Source organism: Ovis aries, chromosome 24 (genome assembly GCF_016772045.2).
Source record: "Ovis aries strain OAR_USU_Benz2616 breed Rambouillet chromosome 24, ARS-UI_Ramb_v3.0, whole genome shotgun sequence".
Lineage (NCBI taxonomy): Eukaryota > Metazoa > Chordata > Mammalia > Artiodactyla > Bovidae > Ovis > Ovis aries.
The window spans coordinates 38,962,828-38,980,757 of record NC_056077.1 but is presented as its reverse complement, the minus strand read 5'-3'; the positions used below and the strand labels follow the sequence as shown (position 1 = coordinate 38,980,757).

Genomic DNA, 17,930 nt, shown 5'->3' with positions numbered 1-17,930 from the left:
ATGGTCACTCCAGGCCCCTGGTGCACCCCACCTGTGCAAGCTACACCCCTACCCTTGCTGGGCCAGTTTATACCCCATCTTGCCTTCTTCTGCCAGCCCCAGGCTCTCTGCCCTTTCTGGCCCCCAGCTCCACCCCTGGCTCTTTTCCTGATGCCCAGGCATTCCCCCTCCGACCACCTGAAGGCAGATGTCACTATGGGCCAGCGCCTCTGGCTTGGATGGAATAGGGGGTCTCTCCAGACAATATTTGGGATCCCTAGAGCTGGAGTTATGGCTCCTGCTGCCCACAGGGCCCAGACAGCCCCATGGCCTGTGCCCCCCACTGGACCCAAAGAACAGAGCTGTCAATGAACACATCACTTTAACTTCAAAACAATTTTAATAATCCAAAAAGAAGCAAGAGAGGGTACATGTCTGCCAGTGCTCTGATGCCCACGCCCAGCCCCTGATGCTGAGCCTGGGGAAGGGGGCCTCAGAAGTGGGTCTTGGGGGGTGTTCACTGGGGTGGGGGAAGCCCCAGGTCCCCCCCATAAGCCCCAGTCCTGCCTCCTGGGCTTCAGGGCTGCACCGCGGTGGCAGTGACATCATGCCACAGGAGGACAGCCAAAGTGAGGGAGGTGGTTTGCGACTGCCCGCTGGCCTCTGTTTTCTCCAGCTTGGGGACCTGGGGAAGAACAAGCAGGCTCCAGGTGTGGCTGGAAGGGTGCCCGCCCCAGCCAGTGCCCTGGTTCTCTGTGCAGGGCAGTTCCTGGAGAGAAGCCACAGGCAGACCCCCCGGGCTTGGAGCAGGTGTGGGGTTGGATCTCCGATGCCCCTCCAGACCTGTTCCCAGCTCCCTGCCACCCCCTTGTCTCTCCATCCTCTTGACTCTCAGGGCTGGACCAGTCCACCCTCATCCTGTCCCCTGTTCTTACCCATCCTTGCCCCCTGCCCCACCTTCCTTCTGTCCCATCATCTCTTTATTCCTGCCCCTCATCTGTCCTGCCCAATCGCCTCTGTCCCTCAGGCCCCCTCCCTGTATGTCATGTCTATGTCTCTCCCTTCTTGGTGTCCCTCTGGCTCCCACCCTTGCTGTCTGCCTCCGCCCCTCTTCCCTGTCCTCCTCTCCCCAACCCCCAGTGAGAGGCTGTTGTGACCTTGGAGGAGGCTCTGCTGCAGGCTCTCCTGGGTTTTGGTTTCCGGGATGGGAGCGGCAGTGGCAGCGGGGCCGGGGGCAGCCGGGAGGAGCAGCAGCAGCAGGAGCAGCGCGCACCGCATGGCCGGGCAGGCGGGGCGGCTAGGAGTGGGCGAGAGGTGGGTGGTCAGAGCCCCCGCCCTTTGTCTCCCCGCTTCCGCGGGCCTGGCGCCTCACTCACAGCTCTGTCACTCTCTGGCCCACAGGCCTGTGCGGTTCTCGCCGGCGGGGCCGAGGCGCCTCTGAGCCCAGGCCGAGCTCCACTGCTGACCACGCCCCCGCCTGGCCCCGCCCCTCGACTGTTACGCCCAACCCCAACTTGTTATGAATGCCACGCCCCCAGGGCAAAGCCACGGCCCAACTCCGGAAGCCCTGGTTTCATCTGTAGTGTCCAATTTTTCGGTTGTTTAGCATGAGATTAAATCTGTTTCCTGTTACTGTATCGTCGAAGGCACAGCTGTACTGTCTCTGTTCCCACTCCACACCCTTTGCTCACAAGTCAGCGATTCAATGGCCGTTCACCAGTCTGGAAGGAACTATAACGGTTTTGAGTTCTTCAGTATGAACCGGAGTTTATTTTTTGTTGTGATTACCTGTGGTGACCGGGGAGTCATCTTTTTCCCTTATGGCCCTCATATAACTAGGGAAACCTGTGACATTATCATCACCACATATCATGTGTTCCCTCTAAACGGCTCAGGTGGTTGGATAACAAACCTGGACATAATTTGGGATGGAACAAGGATCCGCTGGTGAATTTTTGCCCTCAGGGGTAAGTGGTCTTGTATTAAGGTCTTTTGACCTACTTAAAAAGAGAATTCAGAGATAAAACCTGGAGTTAACGGGCTCCAAGTTGAACACGGGTTAATATATGAAGTGGGCTTACGATGCAAGGGGTGGGCGTGACCTAGCTTGACCACATACCTAGTGCTTGAGCCCAGGAGACAGAGTGAACAGTGAGCCAATGTGAGGGTCACACCTAACTCCTTGGTCACGCCTCCACCAGCAAGCAAGGCACAAATAATACACAGCGCACTCCATCCTGCAATGCGGAAGACCTAGGTTTGATCCCTGGGTGGAAAAGATCCCCTGGAGAAGGAAATGGCAACCCACTCCAGTACTCTTGCCTGGAAAATCCCATGGATGGAGGAGCCTGGTAGGCTACAGCCTACGGGGTAGCAAACAGTTGGACACACCGAGCGACTTCCCTCACTCCATCTAATGTCCTAATTCTTCATTGCTGTGCCATACTCCCAGCCAACTTCCCCCACCTCCCATGCTGAGGGTTTTTACATTTTATGCTGCAAGGTCTTAGCTATATCCTTCAGTTAGTAACATTTGCACTGTTAACTGTGTATTTTACGTTCGTTGAAAGGATAACCTGAAAACTTAAATTTTTCATCACATCAAACTCACCACTGTATTTTACCTCAAAGAAAGGCCACCTCTGTGACAAGGTGATGGTTAAGATGCACCCCAAATTAATATAAAAAATACTTCACCTGAGAAAACTGGAAAGGCTTACACACATCAGTTTATTGAAGAGGTGGTCCAAACCTATTTGTATGTTCCAGACCCCACTTACGTATGCCAAAGGGGAGCATGACAATGTATGTAGTAGTCCTGTTCCTTTCCAAATATTTACTGAAGATATACATTATACTAAGCTTTAAGGTCACAATGTAGGAAATCTTAGTAGTGGCCCTTAAAACTAAGAGTATTTCCTGCACGGTTATGCAAAATCTACCATTTAGTTCCTGTTATGCAGCATATTCATGTACATCTAGAAAAAAATACGGCTAAAAGGCTGAGCAACAAAAATGGTAGACGTCTTTGACTTTTAAAAATGTTTTATGGAAGTGTAATATACATGCAGAAAAACACACGTATCTTGAGTGCACTGAACACTCAGATAGTCAGCACCGATTTACAAACCAATTATCACCAGCACCAGATAAATACTCCTCACAAGCCTTTGCTGAAGCTGACTGCTATCCTGATTTCTAACTGCATAGACAAGTTTTGCCTGTTCTTATACTTTATATGGATGGGATCATAGTCTGTTTGCTTTTGTGTCTGAATTCCTTCACTCAGCATTAGATGTGAAACTGTTATTACCTGTGCTTGTTGCTCATTCTCCTTGGTCCCTGGAGAAGGGAAAGGCTACCCACTCCAGTATTCTGGCCTGGAGAATTCCATGGACTGTATAGTCCATGGGGTCACAAAGAGTTGGACATGACTGAGCAGCTTTCATTTTTCTCTTTGCTTTACAGTGTTTTCCGGTGGAAACACCCCTGACATTTAAGGTTCTATTGCACAGGTGTCTTCAGAGTTGTTTTCCACAGTTTTATGCCATGAACATTCCAGGACACGTCCTTTGGTGGACATCTACATGTACAGTGGACACGTGCATGACTGCTAGGCTTGGGTTAAAAGGGTAGACACACAGGTTTGGCTCCAAGTGCCAGCTTTCTCAAATGGTTCTATTAGTGGGCTACAGCACCAGCAGTGTAGATGGGTTTCTGTTACATCCTTGTCAGAGCTTGATGCTTTTTTATGCTTTTCATTTTAACCACTTCAGAGGTGGGCAGCAGTGCCACATGGGGTTTTAAATCTGCCTTCTCCAGATTAGGAATTCCCTGGTGACCCAGATGGTAGAGTCTGCCTGCAATGCAGGAGAACCAGGTTCAATCCCTGGGTCAGGAAGCTCCCCTGAAGAAATAGCAACCCACTCCAGTATTCTTGTCTGAAAAATCCCATGGATGGAGGAGCCTGGCAGGCTTCAGTCCATGGGGTTGCAAAGAGTCGGACACAACTGAAGCGACTTCACTTCTCCAGATTACTAGCAAATGTAACATACCTTTTCATGTGTTTATTCTCAGTGCAGATAGTCTCTTTTGTGATGTCCAAGTCTTTCACCCATTTCTTTTTTCTCGTGGATCTGTAGGAGTTCTTTTAATTTTAGATCAGGGGTCAGTAACTACAGCCTGCTGGCCAAATCCAGACCTCCACCAGTGTCTGCAAATAGTCTTACTGGGACATCTCTGTTCAATGTTTGAGTAGTTGTAAAGGAAACTGTGTCGCCCACGAAGTCCCAAATACGATCTGATCATCTACCATGCATTCTTCTACACTAGATTCTGCTGCCAGGTATTGGAATTGCAAAGTTTTATTATTTTACATTTCATACTTAATCTGTGACTGCATTTCAACTGGTCTATTTTCTATTAAATTATAAAATTTAATCGATAAACCATTTATTGGAAACAATAGCCTTCCCCACATTACAACACATTATCACCTTTGCCAAAAACGACTGAATTATGTACGGATTTTCTGGAATCTCTATTATAGTTTCACCGATCAATTTGTTCATCTTTGTGCCAATACCACAGGAACGTAATTCCTATGGCTTTCTAACAGCTCTTGATATCTGGCACTACTTCTATCTGTTCTAGAAGATAGCTTTGACTGTTACTGGTCTTTACATTTTTCACATGAATTTGAGAATTCATTTCCATTAAAAAATGCTAGCATTTTAGGGTCACACTGAATATATGAATTAACTTGGGGAAAACTGACATCTTTTTAACACATCATTGACCAGGGGATTTTTGCAGAAACTAAAGCCTGTGGCATTAATAAGTCTCCAGTCAATAATGTGTTAAGATTGTCCTGGAAACAATGAACAAGTTATATCCCACTGAATCTTCTGGAATTTTTTTTTTTCTGGACCCAATTCTTGAAAATACAGTTAGATAATTTCCCCCCTCAGGCACTTAAGGATTTCTGTTATTACTGTAAGTGGTATTGCTTTAAACTTTTCATTTTGTTTGTTGCTGGTATATTAAAAAACCAATTTTTGCATAATGACCTTGTTTGCAGGGATTCTGCTCAATTCACTCAATTTTAATTACCTGAATATTCCCTAGAATTTTCCATGTACAAACAAGTTTTACTTGTAATCCTTATGCCTTTTCATTCTTTTGCTTCCCTTGCTTCCCTGGCTAGGTCTTTCTGCACAATAATGAATAAAACCAGGGACAGCAGATACCACTTTTTTTTTTTTTTTAAATCATCTTGGGAGAAAAGTTCCAATATTTCACCATTCAAAATATGCTGTTTGTTGTAGCAGAAGATATTCTTTATCCAATAAAGGAAATTCTTTTCTATATGTGGTTTGTTAAGAACACAAATGAATGCTAATTTCATGAGTCTCCTGCATACTAGGTTACTTTTCTTCAACGTGATTAATTACAGTGATTTTTTAAAAAAATTAACATATCCTCACATTCCTGGATTAAGACCCATTTGATCACTCGTTATCTTTTTTCCAGAACTATTTCTGTTATGTTAGCCCAGAATTCAGTCACGTGACCACTATAAACAAGTTACCAATAATCAGAATGAAATTATCATGACTGGTTTAGATCACTCAGGATTCACCCTCTGTGTCATGTGAAGTAATAGTAGATACCTAACTTCTTCCAGTGAGTAAAGAGGGGAGAAGGGACGCTGCATTAATCAACCAAAAATGACTGCTAGAAAGTTGCATCAATTTGTTTTCAAAATTCTGGAATAAAAGTCAGTACAGAAAGTAATGACACCAGATTCACATCAAATAAAAGCACAGGCAGATTTTCTGGATTACATCATAGTGGCAAACTGCACACTCTAACCTGTGGGTTAAAAAACAAGAGTGGCAGGAGAGACGGGCGTATTTTAGAGTGTGACCAGTATAGCTGTCCTTCACCAAACAGACTAGATTCCAAGTGATCTATGCACGGTTTATGAAAATAGTATTTTTACGTCTTTTTTGCTCCAGTGCAGTTGGAAACTGTACAAAAGTCACTGGCTCCTTTGTAGTACTCACTAAAAGCCCATTTGAAAATGCCTCAAAAGAATTATGAATTTTAACTATTTAGTACCTGTGAAACACCTCAACAACAATATGCCTACATTAGCACATTTTGCCAGCTTAATATTCAAATAAGAATACTGCCTTTTCACAAATTATTGAAATCCAAACTTCCATAGGGTTGCATAGAATTAACATTTTGGAAATGTGAGAGAAACTGCCATGTACATTTTTAATGCTAGAGTCCTCATTATCAACTCCAGAATATTTTAAAAGTTCATTTTCTGCAATGAAAGTTTATTCAGAGCTGATAGCTTCTGATACTGTTTCTATAAACATTAGATTTTATGTCAGAAATATGGCTTTTAGTATAACAACTGCCAAGACAATGTATTTTCCACATTCATCACTTCAACAGATTTTGCCTCAGTATGACTCCCTGATATGTAAATACAATTGGAATCCAAAATAAATATTAAATATTTATAGAGTTTTACTCTTGTATAAACTGTCTAGTTGTCCAATGAGTTGCTGAAAGCTTTGCTTCTTGTGTTTTTAGGGATTGGTCTTTGTGAAAATTCAGGTTAGAATCAACCCAATGCCTAAACGCTTTTCCTCATTCAGAAACAGGAACTCTCAGACAGTGGTATCTGACTCTCAGCTGAACTTTCCACATCCATTATGTGCAGAGGATTTTCTAGAATGAGAACTAACTTCAGAGGAGACTTCCCATGTCAAGTACATTCAAGGTCCCTCTCCTGTGAATTCTCTGATGGCTGTTGAAGGCCGACCTGTGGTGGAATTTTTTCCCACACTCACTACATTCATACGGCTTCTCTCCTGAATGAGTCCTGTAATGCACAGTGAGGTATGACTTCTGAGAGAAGACTTTCCCACATTCATTACATTCGTAGGGCTTCTCTCCCGAATGGCTTCTGTAGTGCACAGTGAGGTTTGACATCCGAGAGAAGACTTTCCCGCACTTGCTACATTCATAGGGTTTCTCTCCCGAGTGGATCCTGTGATGTATTGTTAGATAAGACTTCTGAGAGAAGAACTTCCCACACTCGTAACACTCGTAAGGCTTCTCTCCTGTGTGGACTCTCTGGTGTCGGAAGAGGGACGAGTTATGGGAGAAGGTTTTCCCACACTCGTTACACCCGTAGGGTTTCTCTTCTGAATGACTCCTATAATGTATGGTGTAGTACGACAGCTCAGAGAACACCTTCCCGCATATGTTACATTCATATGACTTCTCCCCTGTGGGAAGCGGCTGATGCCCATCGAAAGCTGAGTTTTCAAGGAAGGTTTTCCCACACTCACTACATTCATAGGGCTTCTCTCCTAGATGAGTTGTGTGAAGGCTGGTGAGGTGTGAGAGCTTCCCGCACTCACTGCATTCATGGGGCTTCTCATCTGTGTGTACTTTCCTATGTCTGATAAAGGCTGAGTTGAGGTTGAAGGTTTTCCCGCATTCATTACATTCATAGGGCTTCTCTTCTAAGTGACTCCTGTAATGGATAGTGAGGTATGATACCCGAGAGAAAAACTTCCCACACTCACTGCACTGGTAGGGCTTCTCTCCTGTGTGTGTTCTCTGGTGTGTGATGAGGGTGGATTTCCGGTAGTAGGATTTCCCACATTCATTGCATTTGTAAAGCTTCTCTCCTGTGTGGGTTCTCTGGTGGTCGCTAAGAGCTGACTTGCGGGAGAAGGATTTTCCGCATTCACTACATGGATAGGGTCTTTCTCCTGAATGGTTTCTCTGGTGTAGGGTGAGATGTGTCTTTTGGCAGAAGGTTTTCCCACACTCATTACATTCATAGGGCTTCTCTCCTGAATGAGTCCTCAGGTGTTGTGTGAGGTGCAACTTTTGACAGAAGGTTTTCCCACACTCATTGCATTTATACGGTTTCTCCTCTAAATGTGATCTCCGATGCACGGTGAGGGTTCCTTTTTGGCTGAAGGATTTCCCACATACGTTACATGCATAAGGTTTCTCTCCTGTGTGAGCCCTCTGATGTATAATGAATTTTGACTTTTTGCAGAAGGATTTTCCACACTCACTGCATTCAAAGGGCTTCAAGTCCATCTGCGATCTCTGGTATATATTAAAATTTGACATCTGGATGAAGTCAGGTCTAGAATCATTCCACTCATAGCACTTCTCCCCCATATAAGTGCTCTTATGAGTAACGAAAACGGCTTCATTGTCTAAGGCTTCTGTGCATCCATTATATTCAAAGGGTTTCTCCAAAATACTAATTCTCTGAATACTTTCTTCATTTTGAGAACAGGCTTCCCCATTTTGATGAAATTCATACAGTTTCTCTCCATATGTTTTCCCACATTCATTACACTCATCGGGTTTCTTTCTTGCATAGCTTCCATCACTAATAATTAATTCTGAAGTAGATTCCAAAGTCTTCCCACATGAGACACAATTATAAGACATTAGATTTAAAGGAGCAAGACTTGTTTCCACGTTATATGTTTTATCAAACACATCCTCTCTCTCCTTGGTCAGGGTTCTGCTGCTGATAGAAACAGCTTGCCTTGAACATTCATCTTCATTTTCTTGGATTCTCTCTATCAGGTCACCAACTTTCCAGACTTTTTCTAAAAGAGAATAAAAATAAACAAATCTTGTGAATCCGAACACACCAAATTATAGGATGAGAGCAGTACTCAAGGGCCTACTGCAGGCTTGACTCTAGCTTTAGGGTCAATCTCCACACATAAAACCAAGTGACCATTTACAAACATCACATCCCACCACCTCACCTGAATGCTGCTGCTGTAGGAACTTGCTGTCTACTACCCATGGCTCTTCTCCTTGCTCCAACTTGATGATCACGTTGGGTTTGGTGCTGTCATAACCTGTGAATGAGAAAGAGCCAACATGGACCAGCTGCTGGGTTCTGGGTCCCTAAACAGAAGCTGCTGCCTCAGGAGCTGCAGAATAAAGTATCTATTTTTGCACTTAATCAAAACTAGAGCCTTTCAATGGAGAAGCAAAGATATAAATTACTCTAACTGGTGCACAAAAGGAATTAAATGGTTTTATTGATTTCCTCAAAGTCAAGCATAAAGTCCTTAAACTGGAAGCCCCCACAGAGCAGCAACTCAGAAAGCAGTTCTCCTCACCCACAGAGACAAGGTGGCTGTAGTTCTCCAGCATCACGTCCCTGTAGGTCATCTTCTCCTCAGGGTCCAACTGCTGCCACTCCTCCTGGGTGAAGTCCACAGCCACATCCCTGAACGATACTGACCCCTGTAATGGCACCATGATGGGAACTGGGTGACATGAACCTGACACACAAGGACAGGAGCTCCCCAGCTCACTGGGAAAAGTAACTGTGAAGACTGAAAGCCTCATTTGTGTTAACAGATGTTGAGAGGAAAACAAGCCATGTTAGAAACACACTACCTTTGAGTTCTTTAATGTGTCAAAAAACAAAACTTCCAAAAAACTCTCAAACCAAAAGAAATGAAAAAGAGCTCTAACTTTGTGTTTAAAGTATCTGAGTTCTCTATCAGAGGATGAAGGAAGGTGAAACCCCACTCCGGCTCAAAAAAGCTTACAGCCCATTGGGAGGCACTGGGTCCGTGAACACATGCATTCCACTCCATCATTCCTTTCAGTGGCCTCTACGGGCAAGGCCTCTGCCTGCCACCTCTTCATGCTCGTGCAGCCCAGCAGTCAGCCATCCTGGTTCTGTGCTTTCACCCTCTGGCCCCTCTGTTCTCACCAGTTACTTGGAGCCATCTGCTTGGCTAAATTTTTTACTGCCTTCAAATGATATCTCAAGCATCTCATTCTGGGAGCAATAAAATGTGTTACTTGAGTGACTGCTCGAGGAATTATTAGAGTGACACATACAAGGTGGAGAGTGGTCTACCAAGAGAGAAGTGAACCATTTTAATTATATGTTGGCAGACAAGGCTTTGCAGGTTCAGCTGAGTTCAGGGGAAATCCTCTGAATCTCAGGAATCCTCTATAACTCACAAGAGGTGGCGAAAGTGGAACCTTTATGCATTGTTAGTGGTAAAGTAAAATGGTGCAGCTACTATGGAAAACAGCATGGTGGCTCCCCCAAAAATGAAAAACAGAATTAACACATAATTCAGCAATTCCACTTCTGGGTCTCCACCCTTCAAAAAAATATGAAAGCAAGGCCTTGAAGAGATACTGTACACCCAGGTTCATAGCAACATTATTTACAAAAACTAAAAGCATGGGAGGAAAAAAAAATACTAAAACACAGAAATAACCATCCATTGATGGATGAATGGTTAAGCAAAATGTGATAATACACACAATGGAATGTGATTCAGCTTGAAAAAGGCAGGAAATTCTGACACATGGTACCACATGGATGACCTTTAAGGATATTATGCTGAGTGAAATAAGTCAGTCACAAAAGGACAAATACTGCATAATTCCACTTAGATGAGCTATTCAAAGTAGTCAAAATCCTAGAGAGAGAAAATGGTGATTGCCAGGGGCTGGGGAAGGGGAATGGGGAGTCAGTGTTCAATGGGTACAGAGTTTCAGTTTTGAAAGATGAGAAACAGATGGAGATGGAGAGTGGTGATGACTGCACAACAACATGAATGTTCTTAAGACCACTATCCTGTATACTTAGAAACGGATACCATACTAAATTTTGTTATGTGTATTTTCCCACAATAAAAAATGTGGAGGAGAAAATGCAGTGATGCCTAAGGACACACCCTCACCCATTCCCTTCAACAGCTCTGCAGCCACCCCCTCCCTGAAGGAAAGAGGAATGAGGTGTGGTCACTGGTTAAGTGTGCTCACAATGTTGTTACTGTTTAGTTGTTAAGTTGTGTCCAGCTCTTTTGGGACCCCATGGACTGTAGCCCACCAGGCTCCAGTGTCCATGGGGTTTCCTAGGCAAGAATACTGGAACATGCTGCCATTTCCTTTCCAGAGGATCTTCATAATCCAGGGATCAAACCCATGTCTCGTGCACTGGTAGGTGGACTTTACCACTGAGCCATCACTGATTAGAAATTATTTTCTCAAAAGATGAAATTTTAAAAAATCAAGAATTGTCAGCTGAGGAAAACAACATAAATAAAAAATAAACATCAGGATAAACAACTCAACAATGATGAAACCAAATTTATAAAGGAAAACAACTCACATGACATATTTTATAATAAATTAAGCAGAATATTGCTTCCAGAAAATGAGAACATTCTGCTAAGAAACAGCAACTGGAAATACTTAGAAATTGAAGACTGGATTGTGGAATTAAAAAAAAAAATCCTGGAGTAAGAAGCTTGATTATCAAATGGGACACAGAATATATAACTTAGAAAATTTCTCTGAAAACAAGAAATTGGAATGATGAAAGAAAAATCATAGGTATGAAAGTCAGATCCAACATTTTCAGAAAGAGATTATAGAGGATGAACAATGAAAAATCATCAGATATTCCTCAAAGATCATAAAAATAAACAAACAAAATAAAATAAAACATCCTTAAAAGGGGCCATATAATCTGCAAAGAACAACACTGGGGGAAATATAGATTAAGAAATATTCGGATAAAATTTCTAAAATTTTACGATCAGAAAAAAAAAATCCTAAAATTAAATATATATTAAAAAACAAACACTAGTTACCCTGGTTTAACTCTAGCCCACTCCAATATTTCTTGCCTGAAAAATCCCATGGACAGAGGAGCCTGGCAGGCTACTGTCCAAAGGGGCTCAAACAGTTGGACCTGACTGAGCACGCACATAGGAAGTAAAAATCTTCTGGGTTAATTTAGTTTGGAAGACAAGAAGTGGCAGGGGTTAGAAGACTGAGCAATCAGGAAAAAAAAAAAAAACAAAAATGAGACATTTTCTAAGCATACCATCTGGTTTAATATTTGGAAATTCATTAATACAATCTGCCATTATAATACAGCTAAAAGGAAAAGTGTCAGAATTCCAGAGATGCTGAAAAGACCTCTGAAAATATTCAAATGCATCCTAATTTTTTTTTTTTTAAAAAGACCCTCAAGAAAATAGGAACTGATGGAAAGTTCACTAAGATGAATACGTGTATGTGGTGGTGTTGTTCAGTTGCTAAGTTGTGTGGGTCTTTTGTGAACCCATGGACTGTAACCCATCGGCTCCTCTGTCCATGGGATTTCCCAGGCAAGAATACTGGAGTGGGTTGCCAATTCCTTCTCCAGGGGATCTTCCCAACTCATGTTGAACCCGAATCTCCTGAGTTGGCAGGCAGGTTCTTTACCACTGAGCCATCAGAGAAGCCATGTGTCTATACATACTCATACCCTACCATGCACAGTATGTGTGATACATACACATACAACCACATGGATACACTTTAAGTTTACAAACACATATTTATGCTTCAGTTCTCTGAGTTCTACAGTCAGGACTAATTTAATGGGGGAAGCAACAGACACATTCTCACTAAGATTACACTAAGATTACAAACAAGGCAAAACACTCATCATCTCCAATTAGAGAAAACAATTACAGGCCTAACAAAAGGTCAGTAAAAGTATTTCTATTAACAGATAATATATTATACCTAGAAAACTCAAAATCAACAATGGAACTAAATCAGTAAAAGGAACTCTTTAGGTAACAGAATTTATAGTTAACACACATAAAAGCAATAGCTCTCACTACATAAAAAGGAAAAAGATGTAATTCGGGCATACATGCAGTTTACAACAGCAACAGAAATGTACAAAATCTATACTAGAAAAACTTAAAAACATTCCTGAAAGAGAATGAATGGAATGATTCTCTTTGTTCTTGGACAGGCTGTGAGGCATAAAATGAGATGTGCCTTTACCAAGACACATCACAATCCAATGGCTAAAAACCAGTGATAAAGAGAATAAACACAGCAAGAGGAGAAGGGAAAAAAAAGATTTTATATACAGAAGAACAAAGATAAGGATAACATCAGATTTCTGGTGGAAACCATGTAAACAAGACACTGGAGGAAAAAACAATAGCAGCAATGATTCCTTTAAAAGGGAAGGTAAAATAAAGACATTTTCAGACATACAAGAGCTAAAAGAATTCAATAACAACTAGAAGAAATACAGGGCTTCCTGGTGGTTCAGAAAGTACAGAGTCTACCTGCAATGCAGGAGACCTGGATTTGATCCCTGGGTCAGAAAGTTCCCTTGAAGAAGGGAATGGCCACCCACTCCGGCATTGTTGCCTGGAGAAGTCCATGGACAGAGGATCCCAGTGAGATACATTCCCTGAGGTCTCCTAGAGTTGGACATGACTGAGCAACTAACAGTATGGTATGGTCTAGAAGAGATATTAAAGAAAGCCCCCAGGCAGAAGGAAAATGACAGCAGATAAAAATGTGGACGAAAACAAAGAAGCACCAGAAATGGGAACTATGCCTTTTCTCTCATCACTTAAAACTCTTTTAAAGATAACTAATTAAAAACAACAATGTATTATGGGATTGGTATGACCTGCAAAAATAAAATGCAACAGTGTAAAGACCAAGATGGGAGAGATGGAACTGCAGCTTCTTATACTCTAAGTGAAATAGTATATAACTTGAATATAAACTATGATAAAGTTATATGTTATAAACCCTAAAGTATCCAGTAAAATAACAAGTGTTCTAACAACCCAACAAAGGGTATAAAATGGAATCATTAAAAAAGTCAGTTCAAAGGAAGGAAGACAAAGAAGATGGGATGAACAGAAAATAAAGACACGAGACTATAACCTTATAACCTAACTGGCTGTATTAATACTTACATTATATGCAAATAGCCTAAACACCCCAATTAATAGAATTCTCAAATTGGATAAAAAACAAGGCCCAACTATATGCTGTCTTCAAATGCTATATTTTGCATATAAAGGTGAAAATAGGTTAAAACTTAAAGGACAGAATAAGATATTGCACATCGCATGACTCAAAAGAAAACTGGAGTGGATTTACAAATATCAGAGATTCCATTTCACAGCATACATTCTTACCAGGATGGGAGGTCACTGAACAATGACAAAGTGGCTAATTAATCAAGAGGACATAACAATCTTAAATGTTCAGGTATCTTTTAATGAAATTCATGTGGAGAAGGCAATGGCACCCCACTCCAGTACTCTTGCCTGGAGAATCCCATGGATGGAGAAGCCTGGTAGGCTGCAGTCCATGGGGTCGCTAAGTCGGACATGACTGAGCGACTTCACTTTCACCTTTCGCTTTCATGCACTGGAGAAGGAAATGGCAACCCACTCCAGTGTTCTTGCCTGGAGAATCCCAGGGACGGGGGAGCCTGGTGGGCTGCCGTCTATAGGGCCGCACAGAATCGGACACGACTGAAGTGACTTAGCAATGAAATTCATGAAGCAAAAACTGACAGAACTGCAACGACAAGCAAACCACAACCACAGATTTCAACAGCCCTCGCTCATGATCGATGGGAAAATTGGCAGCTCAGAAAGGACACAGTATACCTGAACAACACTAACAACTTGATGTGAAGGATATTCACAGAACACTCTGAGAGCACAACAGGCACTCTTCTCATGCGCACATGAAATTCTCCAAGAAATGGTTTCTCCTTGTAGTCAACATAAACCACATAAGGGATGGATGGTATTTTCCTTTTTCTATAAAATCGATCATATTTGCAGCTGGATTCCAGGAGTCCTAAAGCATCACGCTACTTTTACATGTGAACTAAACAGAATCTAGATGCCAATTTGTCCCTGTAACGTGTATTCTACATGACAGTCTCTTTTATTTATTTCTACCAGCCCATTTAAAAAGTGTGGATCCTTATATACTTCCTTAAAGGCATTACAAAACCAAGCGAGAGTATATATAAACAGACAGGAAAACTCACCTGGGATTCATTCATTTTCTGCTGCTCTTGGAAAAAGCTAGACTGTGAACCCGTGTACCTAGAGGAAGGGAAGCAATTAGTTGAAGCCGTGAGTAACCTGGCCTACCTAGGCAGGAACCTCCTGGAAACGTTCAGAAGAGGCTAAAGGGGTCCTACAGGAGAAACACACATCTGAACCCCTGTAACTCCAACAACATCAGGTTACTCTCACTCGTGAATATAAACACTGACTCACTTTTCAAACAGTTTGCCAGCATTAAATAAAAAGTGCAAAAAAACACCACAAAAAACAAAACCCCTCCCTGCGGCACTGTTTAAATACTCCATTATCTCTTTAAACTGATTAAAATCAAAGATTCCATGGAAATGGAGAATGTGAAGCTCTCAAAAGTGAGATAAATAAGCATCAAGGCATGGCATTATAAATGATCTGACTCAACCAGGTTACCACTGCAAAGAGTTTTTGTTTTGTTTTGTTTTGAAATTAAGAAAGCTGCAATACAGTCGGAGAGAGCATTTGCCCCACAAATCTGATCTTGCTAATAATCCCACCTGCAGACCCAATGACCTGGGACAAGTCACCTCCCTTCTCAGGCCCAGTCACCTCCTTCCTCAACTGAGGCAGCGGGACAGACGCCTCGAAGACTCATCCCGCACTAACTACACGGTGCGAGTCCACCGGGCAGAACCCACGGAGGAGGGGGGCGTGGCGTGTCACCGGAGGCTTAGATTACAGAACCAAGTGCTGATGAGTCTTGAGACACGTGCAAGATCCCAAAAAGGCGAGAGAAAGAGGAGGGGAGCCAGGGATGGAGGGAGGGGTGGACGCGGTACGTCCGGGCCAAGCCTGGGGCCCCCACTGCCCCAGGACACCCAGAACTCACAGGCCCCGGGGAAGCCCAATCCCCGGCTGGGAGCAGCCGGCCCTGCCCTCTAGCCCGGCCCCTAGACCTCCGCAAAGCGGTCAAATCTCAGTCGCTCTCTCGTGGGGTCCGGAGCGGGCTCCCCAAGCCCTGCTCTCCGAGGGACGCAGGATCAACAGCCGCCTGGAGACCGCAGACGCACCACCTACCTCGTCGGGACTCGCTGACCGGCCCCGGGTTCCCCAGGCTCCAGCCGGGGGCTACTGCTCCGGCGCGCTCCTCTCCCCGAGTCCTTCCTCTCCGCCTCCCGAGGCCGCTGCGGGCGAGGAGATGGCTTTGGGCCTACGGGACGAGCTCCCCTCAGGCCAACGTCCCTCCCAGGGCTTCACAGTTCAGTGCGCAGCAGACGATCGGGCCCGAGCCCCGCCGCTCCTTAGCCGCCGCCGCCACCTGTCCGGCCTCTCCGACCCAGCCCGAGGGCTCCGTGGCTCGAGCTTGAGGGTCTCGGCTCCAGCCTCCGCCCGGCCCGCGAGAACGCTCGCGCGCACAGCCCGCGTCCTCTGGACGCCGGCCCGGCCGGACGGCGTTCCAGCCCCGCAGGCCCCGGAATGCCCGCCTGCCGGAGGCCAGAGCCTGGGAACGAGGGTGAGTGGTGACCCGGGCAGCGACAGGAAGCGACAGAGGCGCCGAGGCGGTACGCGTGCGCGAACACGCACACCGGACGAGACGCTCCAGCGCTGGAGGACGCCGGAAGTCCGCCTGCCAAAGCCCGCCTCCGGGCACCGGGCAAATACCAGGACTCTATTTCCCAGAAGTCTCCACGCCCCAGGAAGTTAAGGGAACGTCTTAAGTGTCTTCACCTCATCAGGTTATGAAGAGGTGCTGTGTTGTGGGGATGGGCCTCTTGGACGTGGGAATCAAATTTCCTTTTAATTTAAGTCAATGTCTGTAATGTCACCGCTTTTTCAGGCATCTTGCCTTTTATGTCCTGGTGTCCTAATTATTTTCCTTGTGCGTGCTCAGTCGTTCAGTCGTGTCCGAAACTTCGCGACCCCATGGACTGTAGCCTGACAGGTTCCTCTGTCCATGGAATTTTCCAGGCAAGAATACTGCAATGGGTTGCCATTTCCTCCTCCAGAGGGTCTTCCCCAACCCAAGAATTGAATCCACGTCTCTTGTATTGGCAGGGAGATTCTTTACCACAAAGCCATAATATTTTCCTTACCTTGAGTGTTTCAAGTCTTAGAATCAGTGTTCACAGACAACTGGGGTAAATAAGGGAAAGGGGTTTATCATGTCTGCTTCTGATCGTTTGTGAAATATCTAATTAAAGTATTAATAAACAGAGCTTAGCAATAATAGAGTATTAGACTGTGTGGATCACAATAAACTGTGGAACATTCTGAAAGAGATGGGAATACAGACCACCTGACCTGCCTCTTGAGAAATCTGCATGCAGGTCAGGAAGCAACAGTGAGAACTGGACATGGAACAACAGAATGGTTCCAAATAGGAAAAGGAGTACATCAAGGCTGTATATTGTCACCCTGCTTATTTCACTTCTATGCAGAGTACATCATGAGAAACGCTGGGCTGGAAGAAGCACAAGCTGGAATCAAGATTGCCAGGAGAAATATCAATAACCTCAGATATGCAGATGACACCACCCTTATGGCAGAAAGTGAAGAGGAACTCAAAAGCCTCTTGATGAAAGTGAAAGAGGACAGTGAAAAAGTTGGCTTAAAGCTCAACATTCAGAAAACCAAGATCGTGGCATCTGGTCCCATCACTTGATGGCAAACAGAGGGGGACACAGTGGACACAGTGTCAGACTTTACTTTGGGGGGCTCCAAAATCACTGCAGATGGTGACTGCAGCCATGAAATTAAAAGATGCTTACTCCTTGGAAGAAAAGTTATGACCAACCTAGATAGCATATTCAAAAGCAGAGACATTACTTTGCCGACGAAGGTCCGTCTAGTCAAGGCTATGGTTTTCCTGTGGTCATGTATGGATGTGAGAGTTGGACTGAGAAGAAAGCTGAGTGCTGAAGAATTGATGCTTTTGAACTGTGGTGTTGGAGAAGACTCTTGAGAGTCCCTTGGACTGCAAGGAGATCCAACCAGTCCATTCTGAAGGAGATC

The 17,930-nt window shown here is 44.1% G+C and overlaps 1 protein-coding gene across 2 annotated transcripts; it reads right to left on the bottom strand.

The window, feature by feature from the left end:
- Nucleotides 1–2,690: 2,690 nt before the first annotated feature.
- On the bottom strand, nt 2,691–16,471 carry RBAK (RB associated KRAB zinc finger). 2 transcript variants are annotated; one of them, XM_027961441.3, is made up of 5 exons: nt 15,996–16,471; nt 14,924–14,981; nt 9,180–9,306; nt 8,817–8,912; nt 2,691–8,651 (listed from the first exon to the last, which is right to left on the bottom strand). In XM_027961441.3, the coding sequence occupies exons 2-5, from the start codon at nt 14,936–14,938 to the stop codon at nt 6,748–6,750; spliced, it is 2,142 nt and encodes a 713-aa protein (XP_027817242.1). In that variant the 5' UTR covers nt 14,939–14,981; nt 15,996–16,471; the 3' UTR covers nt 2,691–6,747. The 2 variants fall into 2 exon arrangements, with proteins under 2 accessions (XP_027817242.1, XP_027817241.1); XM_027961440.2 differs by lacking the exon at nt 15,996–16,471 and having other exon boundaries at nt 9,180–14,949.
- Nucleotides 16,472–17,930: the final 1,459 nt, after the last annotated feature.